Source organism: Pipistrellus hanaki (genome assembly GCF_964339955.1).
Source record: "Pipistrellus hanaki genome assembly, chromosome: 2".
Lineage (NCBI taxonomy): Eukaryota > Metazoa > Chordata > Mammalia > Chiroptera > Vespertilionidae > Pipistrellus > Pipistrellus hanaki.
This window is the reverse complement of record NC_140504.1, coordinates 29,837,669-29,861,022: the sequence shown is the minus strand read 5'-3', so window position 1 is coordinate 29,861,022 and position 23,354 is coordinate 29,837,669. Positions and strand designations below refer to the sequence as shown.

The 23,354-nt window shown below is 38.7% G+C and overlaps 1 protein-coding gene across 6 annotated transcripts in view; it reads right to left on the bottom strand.

Annotated features, from left to right (window-relative positions):
• FNDC3B (fibronectin type III domain containing 3B) overlaps window positions 1–23,354 on the bottom strand; it is a 311,128-nt gene that overhangs the window by 83,558 nt on the left and 204,216 nt on the right. For all 6 annotated transcript variants that reach the window (XM_084874157.1, XM_084874153.1, XM_084874152.1 and 3 more), the window contains exons 7-9: window positions 12,317–12,375; window positions 4,308–4,459; window positions 1,194–1,253 (exon numbers count right to left, since the gene is read on the bottom strand). In XM_084874157.1, coding sequence (XP_084730283.1) covers window positions 1,194–1,253; window positions 4,308–4,459; window positions 12,317–12,375 — 271 coding nt within the window. The remainder of the gene's footprint in view (window positions 1–1,193; window positions 1,254–4,307; window positions 4,460–12,316; window positions 12,376–23,354) is intronic.

Sequence of the window (23,354 nt, the reverse complement as noted above, 5' to 3'; positions counted from 1 at the left end):
ACCTTGCTCTTTACGTGTTAATATAAACTTAGTTTTAAACACTTGTGCAGCTAATACGGTATTATAACCTGAGCTCAGCCCTACTACTGTACCTTTCTGAGAAAATTGTGACAGGGATTCTGTGGTTGACCAAAGTTAAAACAGTCAATTCATGGCAGAACCACACCAGAACTCAAGAGTCCTGATAATTAATATGTACTTCCTGTTAGGCTCTCCTGTCTCCACCCACCACAAAAAAACATGTGGTATGAATTAACCTTTGGAAAGTGTAATAAAGGATGTGTGTTTAATGCTTGCAATTTTATTATACAACTATTATATACACATATATAACTAAAGAAAAAAGAGAAAATGTTGTGTGTCCTATTAAATAAAATTACAATTTCTGGAGATAATTTTTTAAATACGAAAAGAGATCACGAACTTTCTCTCTCTGGCAGGTAGAGAGCTAGACCAAATAGTAATTAATTAACTTAAGCAAAATAAACTTTTGAATTGAAATTTTAAAAAATTTAATGTTATGAATCACATTCCAAAAGCTGCTTATTTGCAAATGGATGTATGGATGCATCTTTAAATAATCTAATGAGCTCTGTAAAAGTATAGATTATATTTCTACTTCACAGGCCTAAGATTAGCTAGGTCTTCTTCCAGAGTCGTCACAGTAGAGATTCTAGAAAAATCACAGTAAGAGTTCAAGATTACATATTCAGGTTCAATGTTTTGCTGATTTGGGTTAATTTTTATTTGTCTTATTTCAAAAACAAAGGTCTAAAGGTGTTCTTGAAATCTGGTAAGGTATTTGGTCATATGGGTTAAACATATGGTTATATTTATGGCCTACAATGGCAAAATATCCGTTTGTTAGAAAGAAAATATTATATATTAAACTAACAGTCCAATGAATTTTAGAAGACTATATCAAATAAAAATTACCTTTAAAAATAATTTTGAAAAATGTGTTGAATCTATCACCTACCTTTTTGTTGCCAAAAGCACTTCTGTGTACTCCCGACCATGATGCTCGAGGGCAGAACAGAAGAGCACTCAAGAATGAATGGATGACACTGAGCCAAGGTGTTGCAACTTAGAGTTAGGTGAGGTCCATTAATTTAACACTTTTAAAGGGGCACATGATTGATTTTAGCAATCTGAATTCTCCAATACTGTTCAATTCTCAGATCCTAACTTACCTCACATGGTAATCAGTTGCTGGTCTAAGATCTTTCAGGTTACATTCTAATTCTTCTCCACTGTAAAGAAAAATTACTCATTAATCAAGGATATTAGTTTCAAAAGTAAAACAGGTTTTGGATTTGAGTCTTACTGTCATGTACAAACAATGATTCAAAAACTATTATGTCTGATTCTACCTTAAACCAGAAATAAACTTTCCCACTTGATAGTATTATCTTTCTGAACTAGAAAATTAGATTCCTTTTAATTATGCCATCCAAAATATGGAAAATGGCTAATTAAACTTACTATTAAAGGTCCACTTATCACTTCTTCAAAGTAAATACATAATAAGTAAATAAATAAGCAAGCAAATTAAGATGACAAGATGAATATAAATAACGGTGTCAGCTGTCCACTGAAGGCAGCTCCCAGACTCACCATGGCAGGAACCCCAACTACCTCAGCTTCTCAACTATCCTGATAAAGTCTCAATCTGTTTCCCTTACGTATAAATACCAATAAGTAGCTCTTATATAAAACAAAACCATTTATATAGTGTCCCCAAAAATGTATGCACACTTTGAATGATTATAAAGTCAGTATTTAATAACATACAGTTCACTGTCAAATTTTAAGTGAGTAATATTTTTATTAATGCCTCTTTTCAAACTGATGACCATTCTGGTCCAGGCACTGCTGATAACTCAAGAGAAAGCAATATCACAAGCATCAATAATCATTTCGTTTGGTATTTGTGAGCCCTCAATTCATCAACTGTTGCCAGTTTGTACCATAAACTTTATCTCTTATGTATCCCCATAAAAAAATATAGTGGATAATTTTTCTTTGTTCAAAGCTTAGTCTTGCTTTACTCATTATTTCAAATCAATTAAACCTGAAACAGAATGAAAATTAAGTGAGTTATCAGCTATTAATGTGTGTGCTCTCAAAAATATATACACATTTTGAATAATTATAAAGGCAGTATTTGTAATTCAACTGCATTTTCAAACTTCCAGTAGTATTTTTAGAATGAATTTTCTTTGTTAAAAGTTTAGTCTGTCTGAAAAAAAAGAAAAATCAATTAAGCTATTAGCAGTAAGTGTGTATATGCATTTTGGGGACACCCTGTATTATCAGAAATTGCAACGGACACTCAACTTAATCATGAGGCATCAGCATAAAATAAAGGAGAGTTCATTAACATTAACACTTTTTAAAGGTGAGGTGGATGTGCAAGGGCATGACTGTATTCTTGAAGGAAGTCTGCCATAAAACCAAGAAATACTGTAGATGTGTTCCAAAATAAAGAAGGCTATCGACACATGACAACTAAACACAGTATCAGACCCTAGACAGGATCCTATCCTCCAGGGGAAGGAAATGCAGCTACAGACCTCACTTTGATCAACTGACAAAACTAGAAATGGATGATCAATGGATTATTGTATCAGGGTAAATTTATGAAGTTGATAACTGCACTGTGGTTACTTAATAGCAGGTGGATCTGGGTAAAGGATGCACGCATATTTCTTGATCTCTTTATTTTTGCTAAGTCTTATAAGTTTAAAATTATTTCAAATAAAAATCACTTTTTAATGCTATAAACTGGAGGCCAATCTCCACACTTTGCCTGAAGCACTATTGTTTGAACTGCACAGTATTTTTAAAGAATTTTAATTTGCTGAAATAGTTTAAGATTAGGAAAGTTTATATAACAATTCAGATTTTCAGCATTTCTTGAAAAAATAAAACAACAAACAAACAACAAAACACCCAAAGAATTAGCAAATCTAGGCCTACAGTCCCTTCTAGCAACAACTTATTTTAGATGGAGACAGGAACTCTCCTGTTCACCTCATTCCCAACCTCTGCTTTCCTCACTTATGTTACCTGCCTAGCCCTTCTCAGCACTTGAGACTCTGGCTCCTGCCAGCAATGGTTATCTGACACTGATGAATCAATCTATTCAGTTCTTGGTGGGGCTGGGGGAAATGGTGCTCTGTATTTCTTTAAGGTCTCTACCGAGTCTGAGTTTTCAAAACAGAACCAAATGGTTGTGAGTCAGAGGAAGGAGGTACGATTTAATTTTCAGTACTGCGGGGGACTCATTCAGACAGGGCAACGCTACTGTCTGACAGATGCTGCAGTATGGAGGCCGGACTGTAGGGAGCAAGAGTGGATGTTGGAGACCCTGAGGACATTCCTGTAGGCATCTCAGGAAGAGACAACAGAAGGACTCTGGGCAGCCAGAGGAGTGAGTGGCTATAGGCCTTCCCTCCCTATTTCCTCCCCTTTCCTTGGTCCAGAAGACATGCCTCTGAAGCAAGTTAACAATGAGGAACAGGCCAGACAGACACAAAGTCTGCACACTGACACAGCAACGGAACGAGAGAGACCCCAGCAAGTGGGGATTGTGTGGCCAGTTGTTCCAGAGGTGCTCGCACAAGTAGTCAGAGCAAAATGGACTCTGATTTCCTGCTCTCCAAATGAGCCAGTCCCCATAATTATAAAGAAGAAAAAACGACACTAAAAAAAGATTTTTATCGCACTTAGAACATGGCTATTAACCATCTGAATGGCTAATACCTGGGAGTCCATAAGCAGAAGGAGATAATTCCTTATTCTGTGTGCTAAATGTTTAAGAATTTAAGAAAGTCTTGGCATGAAATGCTATAAAGCATTTTTTTTTCTACAGGCTGGAAAACTATTGAGAATAAGAATTATGGTGAAATTGTTATTTCATATAACCATGAAACTATATTGTAGAATTAAAAAAAAAAAAAAAAGACTACGGAAAGGTCTGAGTGCATAAAGTATATAAAAACTAAATGTCATGCTCATGCTTTTCTAATAGACATTAATGGGAAGTTTTCATTGATTCTATTTTGACAAGCTAACAAAATGAAACGATATATTTTACCAACACCAAATAGCGCTAGAATGGTAATTTCTGATTAATTACTGTGGACAAAATGAACTCTTGACATTAATTATCACTAGTTCTTAAAATGAACACTTTAAAGGAAAGTTTGCAAAGCCTTTAAAGTTTCCTTTGTTTTTAATTTTCCTCAGTGAAGTCAGCTTCACTATTTAGCAGCAGAGAAACATGAGAAAATGCACACTACCTGTAAATTATCTTGTATTTTCCATCTCGTCCTTTTTCTGATAAGGCAACCTCATAACTGTAGGGGAAGGAGAGGGCACCGTGGGGTCCACATGAAAGTCCAACAGGGGGGGCCCAGGACAACACAACCGCTCTTGCCTGAATATTAGAAACCTGAGAAGAAAAACATGAACAAAAGTATTCAAATCCATTTCACATAAACCAAACACTTCTTCCAGTAACATTTTTGTGATTATTAGTAGTGGCATCAGACTTGCTCAGATTTAATGGAAGGTAAATAATTTTGTTTTATTGACAGAAAACAGAAGCTTCCTATATGGCGCTCTCTTGTCAAGACCTAATGGCCAAAATATAGCTCCTACAACATCCTTCCTCATAACGCAAACTTTCATCCAAGTCCTATGTAATTCATACCCAGTTCTCCAGACAGTAAAAAGCTTGGTAATTTTTTAAAGATAAAAAGCTAAATGTAAGATTTCCATGATCAGGAAGCCCATCTCATTATGTGGAAGGAGTCACAAAGCCTTGCTTGGTTTAGAGTTATCCTGCAAAGCTAAGATAGTAAGTCCTCACTTAACATTGTCAATTGGTTCTACAGCTTTAAGTGAAACGATGTACAATAAAACCAAACTTACCATAGGCTAATTGATATAAACAAGAATTAAGTTTCTATGTCATCTCAGCAACATGACATAGGAACGATGAGAAGCTATTTGAGGACCCCCTGTGCCTTACAAATCATGTTCCTTTTAAGTGCTGCAGGCTCCCCGGAACCCAGGGATACGAAAGTGGAACCAAGGTCCAGGATGATGGGGTAGAAACCTGTGTGGAGGTGAACAGTTCACCTCTTCAAGTTCTGCTTTAATCCTTCTGGTTTAACCTCTGCTTAAAACTTCATTTAAACACAACGGTCTGAGACTCTAAAAACCTCAGTCTACTCCCATCACTGTCTTAGACTACGGTATCTGCCAGCATCTTCAGCAGAACTGAGCCCAGCTGCCAACCGCTGTAGCCTGATCACTTACAGATCCTGAACTGGCTTCCTTCCCTTCCTCCCTCTGATGGTGCTTCCTGGTGCACCTCCCTACACACACTACTTGCTCTTGAATCTTTGTTTCAGAGTATGTTTCTGGAGAAACCCAACCTAATGCATGGTCTAATTCTATAAAATAACTCTATGAACAGAACTTTAATGTTCTAATTTTATAAAGGATATTTTGTTGCTCTCTGGATAACATATTATAAACCAACTATGAGTTCAAACAGATGCTAAAACTTCATGTTCATATTTTATAGCTGTAGAGTATTAGGCTGTAGATAGAAGAGAACAATACAATCTCCCTCTTTTTGTCTTCCATTTCTCTATCTGATCTGTCTAGAGTAGGGGTGTCGAACTCAATCAGAGAAGGGGCCAAAATCTAAAATCCAGCCTAAATCGCGGGCCGAATGGTTTACTGAACAGTCATAAACTGACAATGTCATAAACTGACAGCGGAGTGCAGTGATGACAGCGCGGTGCGGGCCACATTGCAAGGCCTGGCTGGCTGGATTTGGCCCGCGGGCCTTGTGTTTGACATATGTGGTCTAGAGTATTAAAATGTAACATAAAATTATTTTAAAGTATGAATAGTAAAAATGGAAATAAACATTGAGTCTCTATTTTCATCTGTTACTCCTTCCATTTTTAGCGGAGATTTTTTCCATATTATTCCTGATCTGTACAGATATAGCATCATAATATATTTAACCAATGGTTTAATTAAACCTCTACTCACCCTTCAAAAGCCCAGCCAGGCCTCGCTATCCCCAAGTAGCCTTTCCAAAAGTATATAACCCATCATCGTTCCTCTTTTCTACAGAACCTTGTTGATAACTCTACTATTGCTGATCATGTTGATGGCATTTGTCTCCTTTCCCCACTGGACTGTGGGACATCCTAAAGACAGGGCCTGGCCATATTCTACTGTGAGCAGTGGTGCTTAGAAATGTTGGTTGAAAAATAAAGATCAAAGGGAATAAGATAGTCTGAGTTTCTGACAGGGGCTTGTACTAGCATTACACACCTTTTTAAAAAATCTGAGACACTGTTACAGAATGAAACTGGAGTCTCCAGATTAGCAATCTCTGTCCCCCACCCCCCCATACCCCTTCTGCCCCATGCAGTGGTGACACCCCTTCAGAATGCCGTCCTCTTGCAAAACCCTGTGACTTACTAGTAGCTTTTGACTTCCTTGCTTTCTTGGCTTTAGCAAACTTCTTTTAGATCTAGCACAGATGCTGCCCTTGCTTATTCTTTAAACCCTACCTCACTTGCTATCCTATCTGTGCGGGGCTGTGGGCATAAAGGGGATTAAGATTATGCCCTCTACCTCAAGGAGCACCGATTTGGTTGAGAGAAACAAGTGAGGGAACACGGAGCAGAGACACAGAGTGCATAGGGACCCACATGCTTGAGACAGATTCAGGAAAGGTTTCTGCATTGTCCTGCCTGGCCCTCTGCTCAGAACTAACCACTGTTTCCTTTGAGCTCTGGCTACATTTTGCTGGGACCTGTATTGGACACTTTTTGCACTGTATTTGTGCTTTGCTTGATTATTTGTGTGTTGTTCTCCTGACTACATTTAAGGCAGCATTTCTACCACTTGCACCAGAGTATTTTCTGAATTCCTTCGCACACCATCAATGAGTAATCTTGAGGCACTAAGTGTTATATTTGATTTTTAACTTAAAAAGAGATATTTTGCTATGAAAAGTTCAATTTATGATTTAAAGGTGGCTGCTTAGGTACTGGGAAACTTTCAATTGTGTTGCTCTGCTATGACAGGAGCACAACGAGTAGTAACACTGATTCATTCCATGAATGATGGTGTGAAGTAAGTTCACGTCACAGCTGTCAAAAGCAAGCACTTCAGATGCTGAAAAAGTACCCATCAATTCACAGCCCTTTGGCCTATCTTTTCCATCAGCTCTTAAGAAGGTTTTTTTTCTTTCTCCTTTCTGACTTGGTTAAATTAACTTTCTCCTTTCTTCCAGTGATGTACAACACTGGAAGCATCAACTAATACTATTCACCTTTTCCCTGGATTCTGAGTGAACCTTAAAGAGGAAACTCTCACCTGAACACAGACCCCTGTGCAAATGCAGTCTTCCCAAAGGACAGTCAATCAGAAATGCCCTTTGAGAACTCAGCATCGTTTTCAAAGGACAGTGGCTTCTGGAATTTTTTCCTCGAGCTAAGCAGCCAGCCTGCCACCTTGATTACTTCCACGTTTATGGGGCCAAACCCCTCCTGTGCGCCCTTGCTGCCTCCCTTTCACCGACTCCTGGGCCTCAGGTTTCCTTTCTTCAGGCCGTGGAAGCCGAGAGAAAGAGGGCTTTGTCTCTACTAGAGCGAGGAACTGGCTTCTAATTCAAGGCTGATGCCAGGAAATTACATGGTGCCTTTCAGGAGAATATCATGTAAAAGGGCATCCTCCGCATTAGATCTGCATTTCCTCCAAGTGTGCAGGGAGCTAACCTTAATGAGATTCAGGACTCGAGGAATTCCAGCTGGGCCACGCCTCTGTTTGAGCAGCAGTGCGCTCACAAACTTCTCTCCTGGTGGGGAAACTTTCTCAGAGCAGTGACCACTGGGCTGAACTGGGGCATGAATAATCTGATCACCACAATGACTGTCATGGCTGTTAGCCAAAAAGAGAAGTTCAGAAGCCACAAAACTGAATGACCTTCCCATGTTTAATTATTCCACCACAAACAGAAGTCACTCTCTGTAATGGTGATTAAAGTGGTGATTTCTAATTATAAAATTACTGGACAAGACCCAATGTGACATTTGTCTTGGCCCTAGTGACAGAAAAGGGTCCGTGGTATGAGTCGCTAGTGTAAATTTGCATAAAAGTTATTTAAATTAAACTGCTTTAAGGTATCTTGAAGGACTCATAAAACCACCATCTACTTCTAAATGCAAGTCATTCTTAGAAATCATTCTTATCTGGGTATTTATTATCGAGAAAGTTGTTCGTTAAAAGCATCTGTATACACACATTCCGAAATGACAGGACTGCATCCTTAACTCTCTCCTTGTCCCCTTCTCTTCTGATTATCCCAGGCCATCTGATATGTAAATAATATTATTTGGATCAAAAATGCATTTTCTCTCATAAAGTTAATAAACTGTCACTGTCAGATTTAAAAATATTTCTATGTGAGTTAGTAACTTCTAAATTTGGTCTGGCCTTTGGATTTTACTATGTGGGTGGTCTGCTGATCCAATCAGGAAGTATGTTAAGGAAATATTACCATAAAAATATTGGCTTCACTTCTAAAGTACCATCATGACAAATAATAACACAAAGGAAAATTAAAAGGAAAGGGTCAAAGAGATCATTATTCAAAGGGAAAAAGGATACTCAAATCTAGGGGTTTCACAGTCATCTGTTTCTATAATTCCTTAAGTGCTAAGAACCTCAACTCTCTTCTCTCTCAAGGAAGTGCTTCAGGGACAGTTGTTCCTCTAGGTCAGTTTCCTCATTCTGCAGCCAACAAGGCAATTGTTTCTATAAGCTAAATATTAGCAGATGGAAACAATCTAGAAACAACAATTTCAGGTTACAATGATTTACATCCCGGAAACAAAGAGCCCAGCAGTATGTGGAAGATTTCATCTAGCAACACCATTAAATGGATTAAACCATGCTAGGATGGAGGTGGCTAGTACTAATAGAGGTTAATTCCCATACCACTTTGGATAATGTCAAGCTTATTTCTCTGGAATAGCGGTGGCTGTGAGTATAGTCCCCAAGGCTTGTTAGAGTCTCAGGACAAACACCTGGTGTATTTGTACCCTGTTTTACTCAGTTACTAAATATTTGGGTCTTTACGATATCTGGGTTTCTAAACAGTAAATGACTTGCTTAATTCAGGATGCCCAAAATTCTAGAAAGATGACTGAAATCCACAAGTCCTCAAGAGTATTTCTAACATTAAACAAATTATCTGCAAAATCTCAAAGAAAAATATATACTACCTTTTATTTAGAGGTGTTGCCAAATGTGGCTGAAAAAAGTTAAGAACTAAAATCCTTCATGCAACTGTGTGCCGAACTTTCCGCAGCTCTGCTCCTTCCCCTGCGCGGTGGTCAGACACCCTCCTTCACATTCCAGAGTGTAGCAGGGAGCTTCGCTTTTGCCTAATGATATGCTCTAAAGTGCAGAGAAATGCCCCAAACTCCATTCCAAGTACTCTGTAGATAGTACATAATTCACTTCTCAATCCTATGTGGTATTTATTATCCTACCTTTAAAAGACGAGTAAACCTAGGCTCAAGGAGGCTAAATTAGCCAAGGTCTCAATAGATAGTAATGGCCATGCTGGATCCCAAACCACAGAACCAGATTGCAAGGTACTGGTCTGTCCCCTCCAGGCTGAGGCCTCTTGCTTTGGCAATGGGCTGCCCCCACATTCCAGCATGCTGGCTGAGCCTCCTCTGATGCTGGCCAGTCTTCAGGCATTTTTCTCACCTGCCAGAACCCAGCTGCAGCCACTGCCGTCTGCCATACATTTACTTAGCAAATATTTGTTAAGGGTTTACAATGTGCCAAGAACAGTGCTAGGTGTGAGGGACACAAAGATAAATAAGATACAATCATGAATAAAAACTTCAGACAGAAAGGTAAAGAGAGGGAAGAAGAGAAAAGAAGGGAGAAAAGTTGTGTAAACAACTAACTGGGCTGCGAAGGAGGAATGGACTGGCTCCAGGCCCAAAAGCTTTATGTGCGTACCAGGGAATGGTATGGTAGGCAGAATGATCCGGTCCCCCAACCAAAGATGCACACATCGTAACCCCTGGAACTGTGAATATACTACCCTGCAAGGTAAATGGGAGTTTGCATTAAATTCACTATCCGTGAAGCAAAGACCAACCTGGATTATCTTGGTGAGCCCAATTTTATAAGTAAAATAGGGATACAGGAGAGTCAGAGTCACAGAAAGAAATATGAGGATGAAAGGGACCAAGAGCCAAAGAATGCAGGCAGCTTCTAGGAGAAGCTGAAAAAGCAGGAAGTCAGTTTGACCCAGAGCCTCCGGTAAGAAATGATTTTAGCCTAGTAAGACCCTTTGACCTCTTAGATGACAATCCTGCCATATTTGCCTAACATCATGACTACATACAAAGAAGCCTGTCTGCCTATTTTGGTCTAAAAACTACAGAGAGTAAGTGCTTAATAAATGTTGCATCAAGGAAAATACCAATGCATTTCAATATTACTTTTACCCTACTAGACACATGGTCCTCAGAAACATCGACTCTGTCCCTTCTGCAGTAAAAAAAAGGAACTAAGAAAAACACTGTGTGTGTGTGTGTGTGTGAGTGTGTGTGTGTGTGTGTATACACATGACAGAGACAGGGCTATGAGGTCTGTGACTATATCTGGGACAGTCAACTAACCTATTGCTGCTCTGCCTTCTCTCTATGAATTCTGTTTTCCTCATGGAGTTTTCTTCTTTCTGCCATACTATAAATGTAAGCTTTTCCTACGATTCTGCCACCCTCAAGCCTTTTCTGTACTCCTGCCTCTATCCTCCCCCAAAGCTCTCGTCCACTCCTATGGCTTGATCATTCTCCCCTCTCCCCACAGCATGGACCTACCAGATACCTGCAACTGCCCACTGTGTTTATCCTCCTGGATGCCCTGCTAGTAAAGCAAACTCCAAGTGTCTGAGAATGGCAATGGAGACACAAAGAGGACACAGATTGCTGGGAAAGACACAGACACAGTAAATGGAGTATGATGTATTAAATGCATACCAAGTACAATGAGGCTGGGCAGAACTGAGTCCTGTGTAGAGTGTCCCTCTGCCGGACAAGACAGCAATCAAGGCATCTAAGCCAGAAAGCTCAGTTATCATAAAACCAGATTTCTAATAAGTTATACCACCTTCTTGATTTCTCTTTAGAACAGCTCTAGTATCCACCTCTCCTTGCCAGGGCTAATGCCTCACCCTCACACAACTTCTCACCACCACTAGGTGACAGATTCCTGACATGGCTCTCTGGGTCCATCCTTCTCTCCTCCAAAACTAACTGTTTGATCATCCAGAATTCTGTTTTCCTCATGGAGTTTTCTTCTTTCTGCCATACTATAAATGTAAGCTTTTCCTGATTGCATACTTCTTTGCTCAAAACTCTAAATGGCTATCTGCTCCTTGCCAGATTCAGTACAGACTCCCCAACCCAACATCAACACCCCTTTCCTCTACAAGTACCCCAATGTGACCCTCATCCAACATACCTCATGCTTTTAGGTTTAGTTAAACTCATTTGCATAGCTCGAGGCATGTTTGGACTCCTCTGTTAAAAAGCCTTAGTATTTCAAACTTATGAAGAATCGAGGTTTTCCCATTCAGCTAGAAAACACACCCAAGAACTTGGCTCTCTAACCTCAGATGAAAGGATGAATCAACATTTTGAGTTTTTCACTTCCATTTCAAAGGAGCTGGCAAATCAAGCTTAAAACTTCATAATATCACCACTTTCACCAATTTTTTTTCTTGGCATTACACTCAATATTTTGGACTTATTTTTCTCAGCTAATATTTAAGTATCTTTTTGAAATTTACCTGGAAAAATACTTAGAATTACTGAGGTTTTCAAAAATTATTATTTCATTTACACAGATAAAAGGAAACTACTAAAAGAAAACAGTTCTGTAGACCTTAGGGTTGGGGGGGGGGGGGGAAGTAGGGTAGAGATGTATCCTTAGAAGTTCTGAAGAATACCTAGTTGCATTCAGAGTACCTAAATACAGAGAACATTTCAGTGGATTACGACTACACAGAAGACCTCTGTTCTATATTTTCATGCTCCATTAATAGCAACACTATTTCATAGTTTATGAATAATCTGCAATGGAAAGGGACCCTTTTGCTTACCTACTATGTGGTAAAAGAAAAGCACACTTGAAATACTTAAGAAAGTGTCATTTATGCTGAGAAGTCCAGAAGACATACCTGTGGTTTCTCTATTCCTGAAAGAATGTCTTGCACCCTCTTTACTTCCAACTCATACTCTGCATGGAAAAAGAGGGGGAAAGAAAAACAGTTAATACCATTAAAAGTCAATAAGGTGGTCAAGTTCCTTCCCCAAAGCCTTTACCAAGGGTTATCATTCAGTCACTTGCCTGCTACCATGAACTTTTGGTTCCATAAACATGATAATGAAAATCAAAAACAGGGATTCTTTAGGGTAGGGAGTTCACTGTGGTTGTGCTAATTAGCTACTATCAATATATTGCCTTACACATTCACAAAGATGACTTGGTTAATACTGAGTTCCACCTAAGAATTCAAGAGGCAACAGGGAATAGAAAGGCCCAAGAAGGAGGAGGAGGAGACCAGCATAGCTAGAAGCTGAGGGCAAGGAAGAGGTGAGTTTGAAGATATGGGTGCCAGTTCATGTAGGGCTGTGAGTTCAGGCTTTTGAGTTCAATTTTTATTCTAAGTGTGATGGAGTGGTTAGGTAGAGGGACTGCCATGATCTTATTTTAAGTGTAAAAAGCTCTGCTTGGCTTCTGCATGGGTAATGGACATGTGAAGGGAAGGTGTAAGCAGAAAGACCAAGCAGAACATTGTCACACTGCTTCAGGTGAAGGATAGGGCTGGTCTGGGATAGGGATGATAGTAAAAATAATGAGAACAGGACTGATTTTAGAGGTTTAGGTGCCGAAGGATTGGATATGATAGGCAAGTGTGAGAGAATAAGAAGAATCAGGGATAAAGAATAATCCCTAGTTTTTGGATTAATCAACTAGAGGAAAGATGATATCTACATTAATAAAAGAGAAACATGCAGATCTACCATCCCTCCACCATGCCCACCAACCAATCAAGAGTGGTATGCAAATTAACCCGAAAAAGGATGGTGGTCAATTTGCAAATGCAGGCTCGGAGCAGAGACTGAAGACAGCGTAGAAGGAAGCCAAGCTTTGCAAAAGGGAATGAAGCAGTGGAGAAAGAAGCGAAGCAATGGAGAGGGAGGGAGAAAGGCAGTGGAGACAGGAGGGAGCGAGGCAGTGGAGAAGGGAGCAAGGCAGCAAAGAAGGGCCGTAGGAAGCCCTATTTGTGCAGGAATCTTCCTGCAATGGGCCTCTAGTCTTTTAATAAGATGAGGAAATGGGCAAGTTTGGGGGAGGGGCAGGAATTGTTTTAGAAATGAAATAGGGAAAGTGCTAGGAGTAAGAAATAGGAAGACTGTATTTAAAAAAAGGTAAATGATAGAATTTAAACTTAAGAATCTGTTTTGCTAGAGGAACCGTCCGATTTCCAAAATCTGCTTGATGGAATCTAATTTTGAGTTTATAGATTTATTTAACTTTAAAGCTAATTTATAAGCTAAATACTAGAGATATATAATTACCAAGACATATGGCCTTAACTTCAAGATATTTCAAGTCTAGTGGGGTCGGAGGGTTGGGTGGGAGAATAAAAGCAAATAGGCAATTATAATGCGAAGGTGCTATGGCGATGACAATCCAAAAGAGATTCTATAAGCAGCCTAGGAACCAACATCTAGCTGAGCTCTGTGGGCAAGGAGGCATTTGGAGGTGATGGGGGAAGCTGAACTATGAAGTGAGAAGTCAGTAAGCCTAGCTCTTCACAGGACTATTCTTCCTCATTGTTCAAGTCTAACCTCAAGGCCACCTTTTCAAAGAATCCTACCTCAACTCCCACTGCTTGTCCCAGCCTCACTGCAGTCATTCTCACATCCTGCTTATGCCTTCCTATCAGTTATCAAAACCTGAAAATTAATTCTCTTGTTTATTTGCTCCCTTGTTTATTACTTGTCTTTCCAGCCAAAATACAAGCTTCTGGAAGGCAGATACTCTACTAGTAAGACCAGAGTAGACAAAATTTTTTTTTCTAAAAATAACCAAATAGTAAATATTTTAACTAAATTTTTATTAAAGTATAGTTGACATATCATATACTAGTTTCAGATGTATAATAGAGTGATTTGACATTGTATTCACTTTAAGAAGTGATCGTAAGTCTAGTAACCATATCTGTCATTGTACGAAGTTTGACTATATTCCCTGTACTGTGCATTACATCATCCCATGGCTTACTTATTTTATAACTCAAAATTTATACCTCATAATCCCCTTTACCTTTTTTTCCCAGATAGTAAATATTTTAAACTTTGTGGGCCACATAAAGGCCTGCCAAATTCTTCTTTGTTTCTATGGACATTTAAAATGTAATAGCCATTTTGTGAAAAGTTCACAAGATCATGCTACAGGACAGGCTGCAGTTTTCTGACACCTACTGTAGGACATGCTCACCATTTAGCCCACAGCACCAAGCACAATCCCTGAAGGATCAGAGCTCAATAGATACTTGTTGGCTAAATCAGTAAACCAAGCCTACATAAAGGAAATAAGAACATCTAGTTGATACTACCCTAAACTGCAAAAAGATCAGGTCTTCATTTTTCCCCTCATGACATTCTGTTGAGAACATGATTACCATTGTTTTGGTGAGAGAAATAAATGACCTAGTAGCACTACGATATTTTTTAAAATTACAAAAGAAAACTCACATTCAAAAGACCAAATGTCAGAAACTCATTTGTAATCCTGTATTATGTTAAGGTATAGATAATAATGGATCATACCAAAAAGTCAAAGGAGTTTATACCATCACATTTTCTGGAAACTCCTACCAAGGAAACCATAAATCTTACGTATCTTAGAAGTTAACTGTTGGGGTGGGGGGAAGCAGAGTTATAATAAAGAACCGCTTCAGTTAAAAACAAAACTTTCTCAATCACCAGTTATTCTAGAACTTGAAAGTCCCAGGGCTTCAAACCCACACATTGCTAGATATACCCAAACAGCTAGCTGAAGGAGGTCACTGGCTGGTTCTGTGCGACTGACAGTGAAAGTGTCCTAGAAGAACAAGAAGCCAGACACTAGCCTTGAGAAACAAAGATTAAGCCTAGGACAGAGATGATCAGCTATTCAAGAAAGAAGGGAAGAATTATAGAGCTCTGCAAAAGAAGAATTCTCAGGCCCATGTACTAGATATAGGGCATGAAGGAAGAAAGGAAAGGAGAGAGATAAAAATCAGAGATCCTTCCCCAGAGCCAGCTTTCAAACAAAGATGTCAGAAGAAATAGTTATGCTTTGGACAGAAAAAGAAACATGGAACAGAGGTTGGATTAGAAGAGGAAAAAAATCTGTACAATACCGAAAAGAATGGGTTTCAGACAAGAGCCAGGAATACAAGCAAAAAGTCCTGACTGAGATAAAAACAACCCCCAGAATGAGGTCATGACCTTTCTTGTCTGTCTTACTATAATAATGAAAGCTGACACTGCTGAGCACCTAGGTATGAGCTTGTCCATGCACCATCATCCTGCTCATTTTTACATCCTTTTTGCAAGACGGACATTCTCTGCCCCATTTGACAGCAGCAGGCAGGACTGAAGTCTACTCTGCACATCTCCAGCACTGAACACAATAGCTGAAGGTGTCTTTGTTGACTGGGGAATGAGGATGAGCAACTAATGAGGAAACTGAGGCTCAAGAAGCAGATGTGTTTTCCCAAGAACCACAAGCATAGTATAAGGTCCCAAGCAAATGAAACCTTTGACTGAATCATGGCAAAGTAGGAGAGTCCTGGGAGTCATGAGGCAGAGGACATGGGTTAAGACCAGTAGAGTGTTTGATGGAGGTGAACTGGAGAAACAGAGGTAGCAGCAAAGACCCTCTAAGTTCCATGAGACAGTTGTGCTGTTGGCTGTTTTTAAAGTCTGAAAAAGCTGTTAAATTAATAAAGCAAAGGACCTTGGACCTGGGGAGAAGTTATGTGAAAAAAGGAAGAATAAGAAAATTGGGCCTTGAATGAAGAGAAAAGAAAGGATTCTGAGAAGATAAAAAGTAAAAAGAGCAGGTGGGGGAGGAAAGGTAGTGACAGGAGAATCACTACTCAATTATCTCAGCAGAAATGCCACATCAAAGCCAGACTGGATTGGTTCCTTAAGGTTCTAAATGGTGAATGTGGAGAGAGAAGAGAAAAATGCATTCCCACCACACGTATTTAATACTTTTCCATTTGTGCTGCCACAGACTTAAGAGAAAAAAGTAAATAAATGCCGGGCACACAATTTGCACAGACAAGAGTGAAAATAAAACCTGTTTAACTGAGCTAAAGCAACAGTTACCACATATAAAATAAACTCTTGTATGAAAGCTAACACTCTGGTGTGAAAATGCCAAAATTCACAACTCTGCTAGGTTAACTCAAACCTCAGCCTAGCTTTCCTAAATAACTGAGTTAACTCAGACCTCAGCCTAGCTCTCCCTATGCAATATTTAGCTGTGCCAGGAGTCATCTTTGAATTATTATCACCCTTTTCATAAAACAATTTCAGAGCCCAACTGCACGGAGCATATTTCAGAGTATGTTTCTGCTTGCTCACATGCTTTCTTTTTCTGTTTCTGTGTCTCTGACACTTTCCCTCCCTCCTTCCCTCCCTCCCTCCCTTCCTCCCTCCCTTCTTCCCTCTCTCCCTTACCTCCCTCCCTCCTTCCCTCCCTCCCTCCTTCCCTCCCTTCTTCCTTCCTTTCCTCCCTCCCTCCATACTGTGAGAGAGGAGAAAAATAATAGTTAATCCCCTTAGAAAAACCAAAACAATATTTCTGATCATTTGTCTTGTGGATATCTTTTTATCAAGAACTGTTTGTTTTTGTTTTCCTTCCCCTTAAAAAACTTCTATGTGGCAAATTAATAAAATATTGTCCTAGAAGAGGCAGAAATGCATGGTTCAGGTGCAAGGTTCTCTTTCTTCATTATCAGGCTTGTCTTCTTCTCTTTGGTTTGCTACAAATATATTAATCCCAGAGGGAAATCTTACAGGCCAACTTTGTATTTCTTTCTCCTGGCATTCAAGCTGCCATGAAGTTCAAACAGATTAAAAACCATTTTCCATCTATTTTAGTTGGGTTTGTGACCCCAGCAGAAGTGGATGGACATGACAACCCGCCCTTTACATCGCTCTCGTTGCTATTTGAAAGCCTGTTCCTCACAGTGAAGATGGTGCTAGTCAGTGAAAATGGGATACAGGGAACTCTCTGAGCCCCGAGCAGCGAAGGCATTTTGTTTGGCAGATATAAACACATGTGGGGGTAGGTAATTTCCTGGAAAGGAGGTAAGATGGAAGTCTCCAGTTCAAACAAGCCCCACTGGGTTGAGAATCACCCTATTAAGAAATATTAAAAAAAAAAAAAAAGGGGGTAAGGGGGAATTCAGCTCAGTGACTTAAGTCTTTCTTCCCCTTAAAAGCAAATCTCCTTCTAAGAAATAAAACATTTATAGCAAAGGGAAAGTTAAAATACACAAGGAAGGAAAATATATTTAAAAGAAATAAAGGAAAACAACAACAACAACAACAACAACAAAAACCCACACACAGAGAGAATATATGTCATGTGAAATTTAAACTTTCCACAAATAATGGTTTTTATGTTTGCTCTTTTATGTTATTCAAACAGTAAGTTCAGACTGTTTGAATAACCGTGAGGTCTAAACTAATTAAAATATCCCTTTTTATATACACAATTTAGTTCTTTGGTTTGTCTCACATTTTTTCCTTCTTAGAAAAGAACTACAGCTAGACACTTAGCTGCTTGCTATAGAATGTATTTAGGGTTGGACTGGCCCCTTCATTCCAGTGGGATGACATCAGCATTACTTGCCTGTATAACATTCTGTCTAGCTCTCATCTACAAGGCTCATTACAGATATGCCCAGAATATACTTTCTCAGATTTTGCCAAGGAGCTGATTTAGCTAATCTCTTTAACAAATTATGTGTAATAAAGTAGGGGTGTGGAAAACATGCAACTTTTGGTCATGCCCATTTGGGGATAAGAGGTTTAAAATAAATAGCAAACACTCAACATAAAAACTAAGCAAACAGACATAACCACTTTTAGAAGAAGAAGAAAAAAAGAATGACTGGATAATAAGCTGAATATCCAATTAATACCTACAAATGCTGAAGAGAATAAATGGGGATGAAGGAAGACAGATTAAAAATACTCATTGAATTGTTTTAGTGATTATGATCCACATTTCATGGTGTTAAATACAAATATTAAAAATGTGGAAAATCACAAGGGATAAATTTGTAAAATATAAGGGCAATGCAGTTATCCCCAAGGTGCCTAGTCCAGAAATATCTTCAGATGTCAATCATCCTGATGCTAAAAATGCCAAGATGAGCATCTCCAGCCATTTAGCTGGTTAAGTGGTTACTCTATTTGAAATTCTGAAAGATAGCAGAGAGAATACCAGACTCTAAACACTAAAAAGAATGCAGCAGGCAGGTACATATATGTGGTGGGAAGTTGCCTTCTAGTTTAGAAAAATATTTTCAAGAGTAACTTGGGTTGCAAACAGATTCTGGAACCTTAAAGAAAGGAGAGATAGATTCTTTTTGCAGGTGGAGTGCATGGCTGGACAGGAGGATGGCCAGAGAATGTAAATGGGACAAGGGGAATAATTTCCTCTGAGCTTTTGTTGTTATTTCTGGAACTCAGTAGAAAGAATTATTTTCTTCTCCGGCCCAAGATTTGGTAACATTCACATTAATCAACTTGTAGGCACAATGGGTCCCTTCACGCAAAAGTGTCTTACGCTTGAGGTATAAATGTTTTAATCCCTAAGTGCTAGGCCTGTGTCCATAATAAGAAGGGTGAGCACCAGATATGATACCCTTGTTGATTCCCAGGTCAACCAAAAGTTTATTTCTTAGCTGCCTTCTGTGATATCAACTAAACTGGATTCTACTTGAAATACTAGAAGATTCTATATTCATTTCTGTCAAATTCTCTAAGAAAAATTCTTGTGTTTACTTCACAAGGCAAAAATCATAGATATGCATGTAACTGGACATAAAGCAGCTAGCATTTTTAAGAACATCCAATTAAATGGGGATGAAAACTGCACAAGAAATGAATAAAGTACCAGGTAGATGTGTTTGCCTGGCAAGCTCAACTCCAGCACCCGTTCTTCCCTTTCCTTCTTTCTGCATGCTTGAGCCATCTTACTGGCTGGCTCGCCCTAACCTGTGCCAGATATAGCTCTTTTATTTTGGGGGAAGGCTCAACTCCATGATTATCCGGCAAAAGCTGGTACCCTCCCTGGGTGTGTAACAGGAAGGCAATTGCTTAAATACAGGATAGAATGACTTCCAAAGGTAATTAAAGTTTATACACTACTTTCTGCACTGGCATCTATAAACATTTCCGCAAAATGTTTTTTCATTAAGGCTTGGCATGTCACAATGAAACTTTTCAAGTAGCATATTCAATACTTTTCCAAGACTGTGTCAACTGACAGTCAGAATTCAGAAAGCATAATTTTGTAACATATTAAATATGGAAGAGAATTTTAATATTTATACCACCTATACAGAAAGTTTGTTGTTGTTGTTGTTGTTGTTTTTTATCCACACCTGGGGATATTTCCTTCCAATAATTTCTAGATAGAGTGGAAGGGAGGGAAGAGGGGGGGAGAGAGAGAGATCTAACATTGATAGAATACAACCTAATTCACATTACATATTACAATTTCCTCACCTGTTCTACTGTTTCCTCTAATACTTTTAATGCCCCCTCTCCCCACATCCAGGGTCTAATTAAGGAACACGTTGCATTACTTATCTGGCTTCATTAGTCTCCTTTAATCTAAAACAGAAATCCCTTGTATTTATTATCTTCCTAAGGCTGATATTTTTGAAGAGTCTAGACCAGTTTCCTTATGGCCAACACCACTATATGGATTATGTGTCTATTTCCTCATAATTAAATTCAGGATAAAATTTTTTGGCAAAAATTCCTTATAGATGCACTTCCCATCCCATCACATGAGGTAGCACACAGTGCCAGTTTGAACCTTCTGGTGATGCTCAGCACTTTGATCTAATCACTTGGCTGCAGTGTTGCATAGCATATCCCTCTTTCGCACGATGATTATAGTAGACACTGCTGATCTTTGCCTGAAGATGCTGTATTAATAGTTGGTAATGTTGCTAATTTTATCATTCCTTCTATGTTTTTCAGTTCTCTCTCCCACTTTATTAACTCACTGATTCTTCTTTTAAGTTCAATGAAATTTGTAATACTCCAGTGCCATTATTCTTTTATATGTTAAAATTGTCCCAAATGTAGCTAGTGGGAAGCCCTTTAAGCTGTTTTCTATGCTTCTTTGTACACTTCCTTGAGACTTTTGCTTTGAACACCTGCTAAATATTTTGGCTTAAGGTCAACTTGGCCAACAATAAGAAAATGTGTAGTCCTTTAGATGCATGAAGAAGAATTTAGCCTAAACTACCCAAATATTTTACTTAAATGTGTCTAGAAGGAAAAATAAATCTAAATATTTCTGATTTCTCTATCTTTCAGAAATTAAAGTTAAAAAAAAAAGCAAACCAATAAACCAAGAACCATCTTAAATGACACTTTAATATATAGCAAAATTGAACTCTATAAACTTAGAAATGAACCCTGGCAAACTTTAAGTAGAAAAGCATAAAACACATTCGGCTCTTCTTGGGGATTGTGTAATTTCTGCTCTCAATTTAATCTGGCCATGTTTCATTTCTTATCCCTCCTAATCAACATTTCCCTTTAAAAAACAGATAATCAAAAGAGACAGCACCATCTGCTCCAATCCAAAAAAGAAAATGGACTGGGTGCTAAATGCATCAAAATGAGAAATAAACGAAAATGAAAAGTTAGTCTGGGCCACCAAGCAGGGAATGCCTATATGGAGGGTGCTATTGATGACAGAATTTTTCTCCCAAATTAGGACCCCTGTTTGAGGACCAGATAGCCCACAAATCCAAGGTCAATGTGAAAGAAGTCATGACTTATTTCCAAGGAAATTACATCAAATTACATCAAATTTTGCATATGTATTGATCTTGCTGCCTCATTCTAACTCTTTGATAAAGTTAAATTGTTTGGAATTTAAATTATTTTGTTTTCTGTATAAAATAAAGGACTTTTCTGAGCCACACAGCTGGCATCTCCATTGTCTAAATGGGATGCCTTTCTTGTTCAAAACATGATAGTCACAGGCCTGAAGAATATCTTTTGCACATATATTTTAAAAATGCAGTTAAATGGTCTAAGAACTAAAATATTACATTTATACCCCAAACCAGCTCTATAAGTAACTGTTATACCAGCTATTTCAAAGTCTGCAAATGACAAATCATTCTAACCTGGTCTCCATCTCCTAACAGCTGAGGTTTACAACCTCTGAAACACAGCTCATCATGCCCACAGGGGGACCCATAAGCAGAATCAGCTATTTGAGTCATGGACCAAACTGGACAATAAATAAAAATGCCCAAGAGAAAAATATAAAAGATAGTAAATGAAAAACAAACAAACAAACAAAAAACAGAAGAGATGTCCCCCTAGTGTTGGAGGGGGTGGCATGAAAAAGGAATGAGTGATAGAGACAAAAAGATTCAAAATATGGCTCTCACAATTACATTAAAATTGGCAATTTCTCATCTAGGTAATCGATTTTAATTTGCTGATTATAATAAATTTTCTATTATAAAACACCATAATGTAAGAGGTTAATTTGTGACAAACCTTAAGTGATCCAAGGGTAGAAGATAGTACAGAATATGCACATATCTATCCGCCCCTCCTGGTCCGGCTGATTTCTCACCCTTCATGCCTCTGCGGAAAGCCTGTTTCTCCCTAACACACAAACCTTCTCTCCATATTTAACCCTTTGCACTCCAAACCATTCTGGACATTGGCTACCAGCTACTCGACGCTACTTTGCGGCGGAAACGTGCGTTGAATTAACTCAATTCCCCGTAATCACTAATAAACTGCAATGTCCCTCCTGAGAGGGGACATCCGAGTGATATGCTAGAATTCCGATGTCCCCTGAGAGGGGACAGCGGAGTACAAAGGGTTGTATACATCCCATGGCATGTTCCAGTTCAAAGGGCAAAGGTAAGCTTTGTGAGCACAGGAATCATGTCTGTGCTGGGTGCCATTGATTCCCCAGAGCCTAGTTCAAAGCTTGGCCCAGAAACTTCTGTTGAGGGTCTGACTGAATAAATGCTGAGAAACACTGCCCACAAATGCACATACTATTCTTTCAGTCTCTAAATATTTAGAAACAAGAAATATACATCATACAAGAAAGTTGTAAAAGAAGACATCTTTATAGATCACAATATTACATTAAAAAATACATTATGACAAAACTGTGTCCAAAATCTGTAGGTCTATATTTTTGCATAGGAAACTAGTGTGCACCTAGTAAGTAAATTCAGAAGAACCCTGAATTTGGTATGAATCAGGAGTATTTCTACAGCTAAAGATAACAGTCTGCCTAGCTAAAACTCTCAATAAAGCCATTACCATTGCTGTGAAGATAAAACTGCAACTAAGCACATTACTAATTAAGCAACAGAAAATTCTTGGATTTCTCTCTGGACAGTATCCTGGAGAAGAATAGAGCATTTTATCTATTAGTTAGCACTAATTTTATTTTATCTGCCAAACACTAATTTTATTGCAGAAAATTAAATCGAAACGCACAAAGTTGTTTTTAAAGGCCTTAGTTCTGTTTAGCCAAGTTAGTTGTTTTCCAGCTTTCCTGTTCTACAATAGTTTTTTTGTGTGCACAAATCATGCGTTTCTAAAGAACCATTTGAGATGACTCTATTATGCCTATTTAGCAATTAGTTACTCAGCCAAATAGAAAAGTTTGACCTGCAAAAGTATTTGCAAGTCTCCCTTTTTTGCAGTCTTAATGCATGCTTCCAACTGCCCTGACTACCCTCTTTCCTTTCTGCTTAGGAGTATGTGACCCTCTGGTTGCTTTTCTTCCCATAATTAACAGTCCTCCAATTGCAATCCCAGTGAATGAAAAGCTCAGCATTTTCCATTGAGGGATCTCATTCTTTGCATTGCTATCTATCTCAGGCCCACAAAGTCCGACTT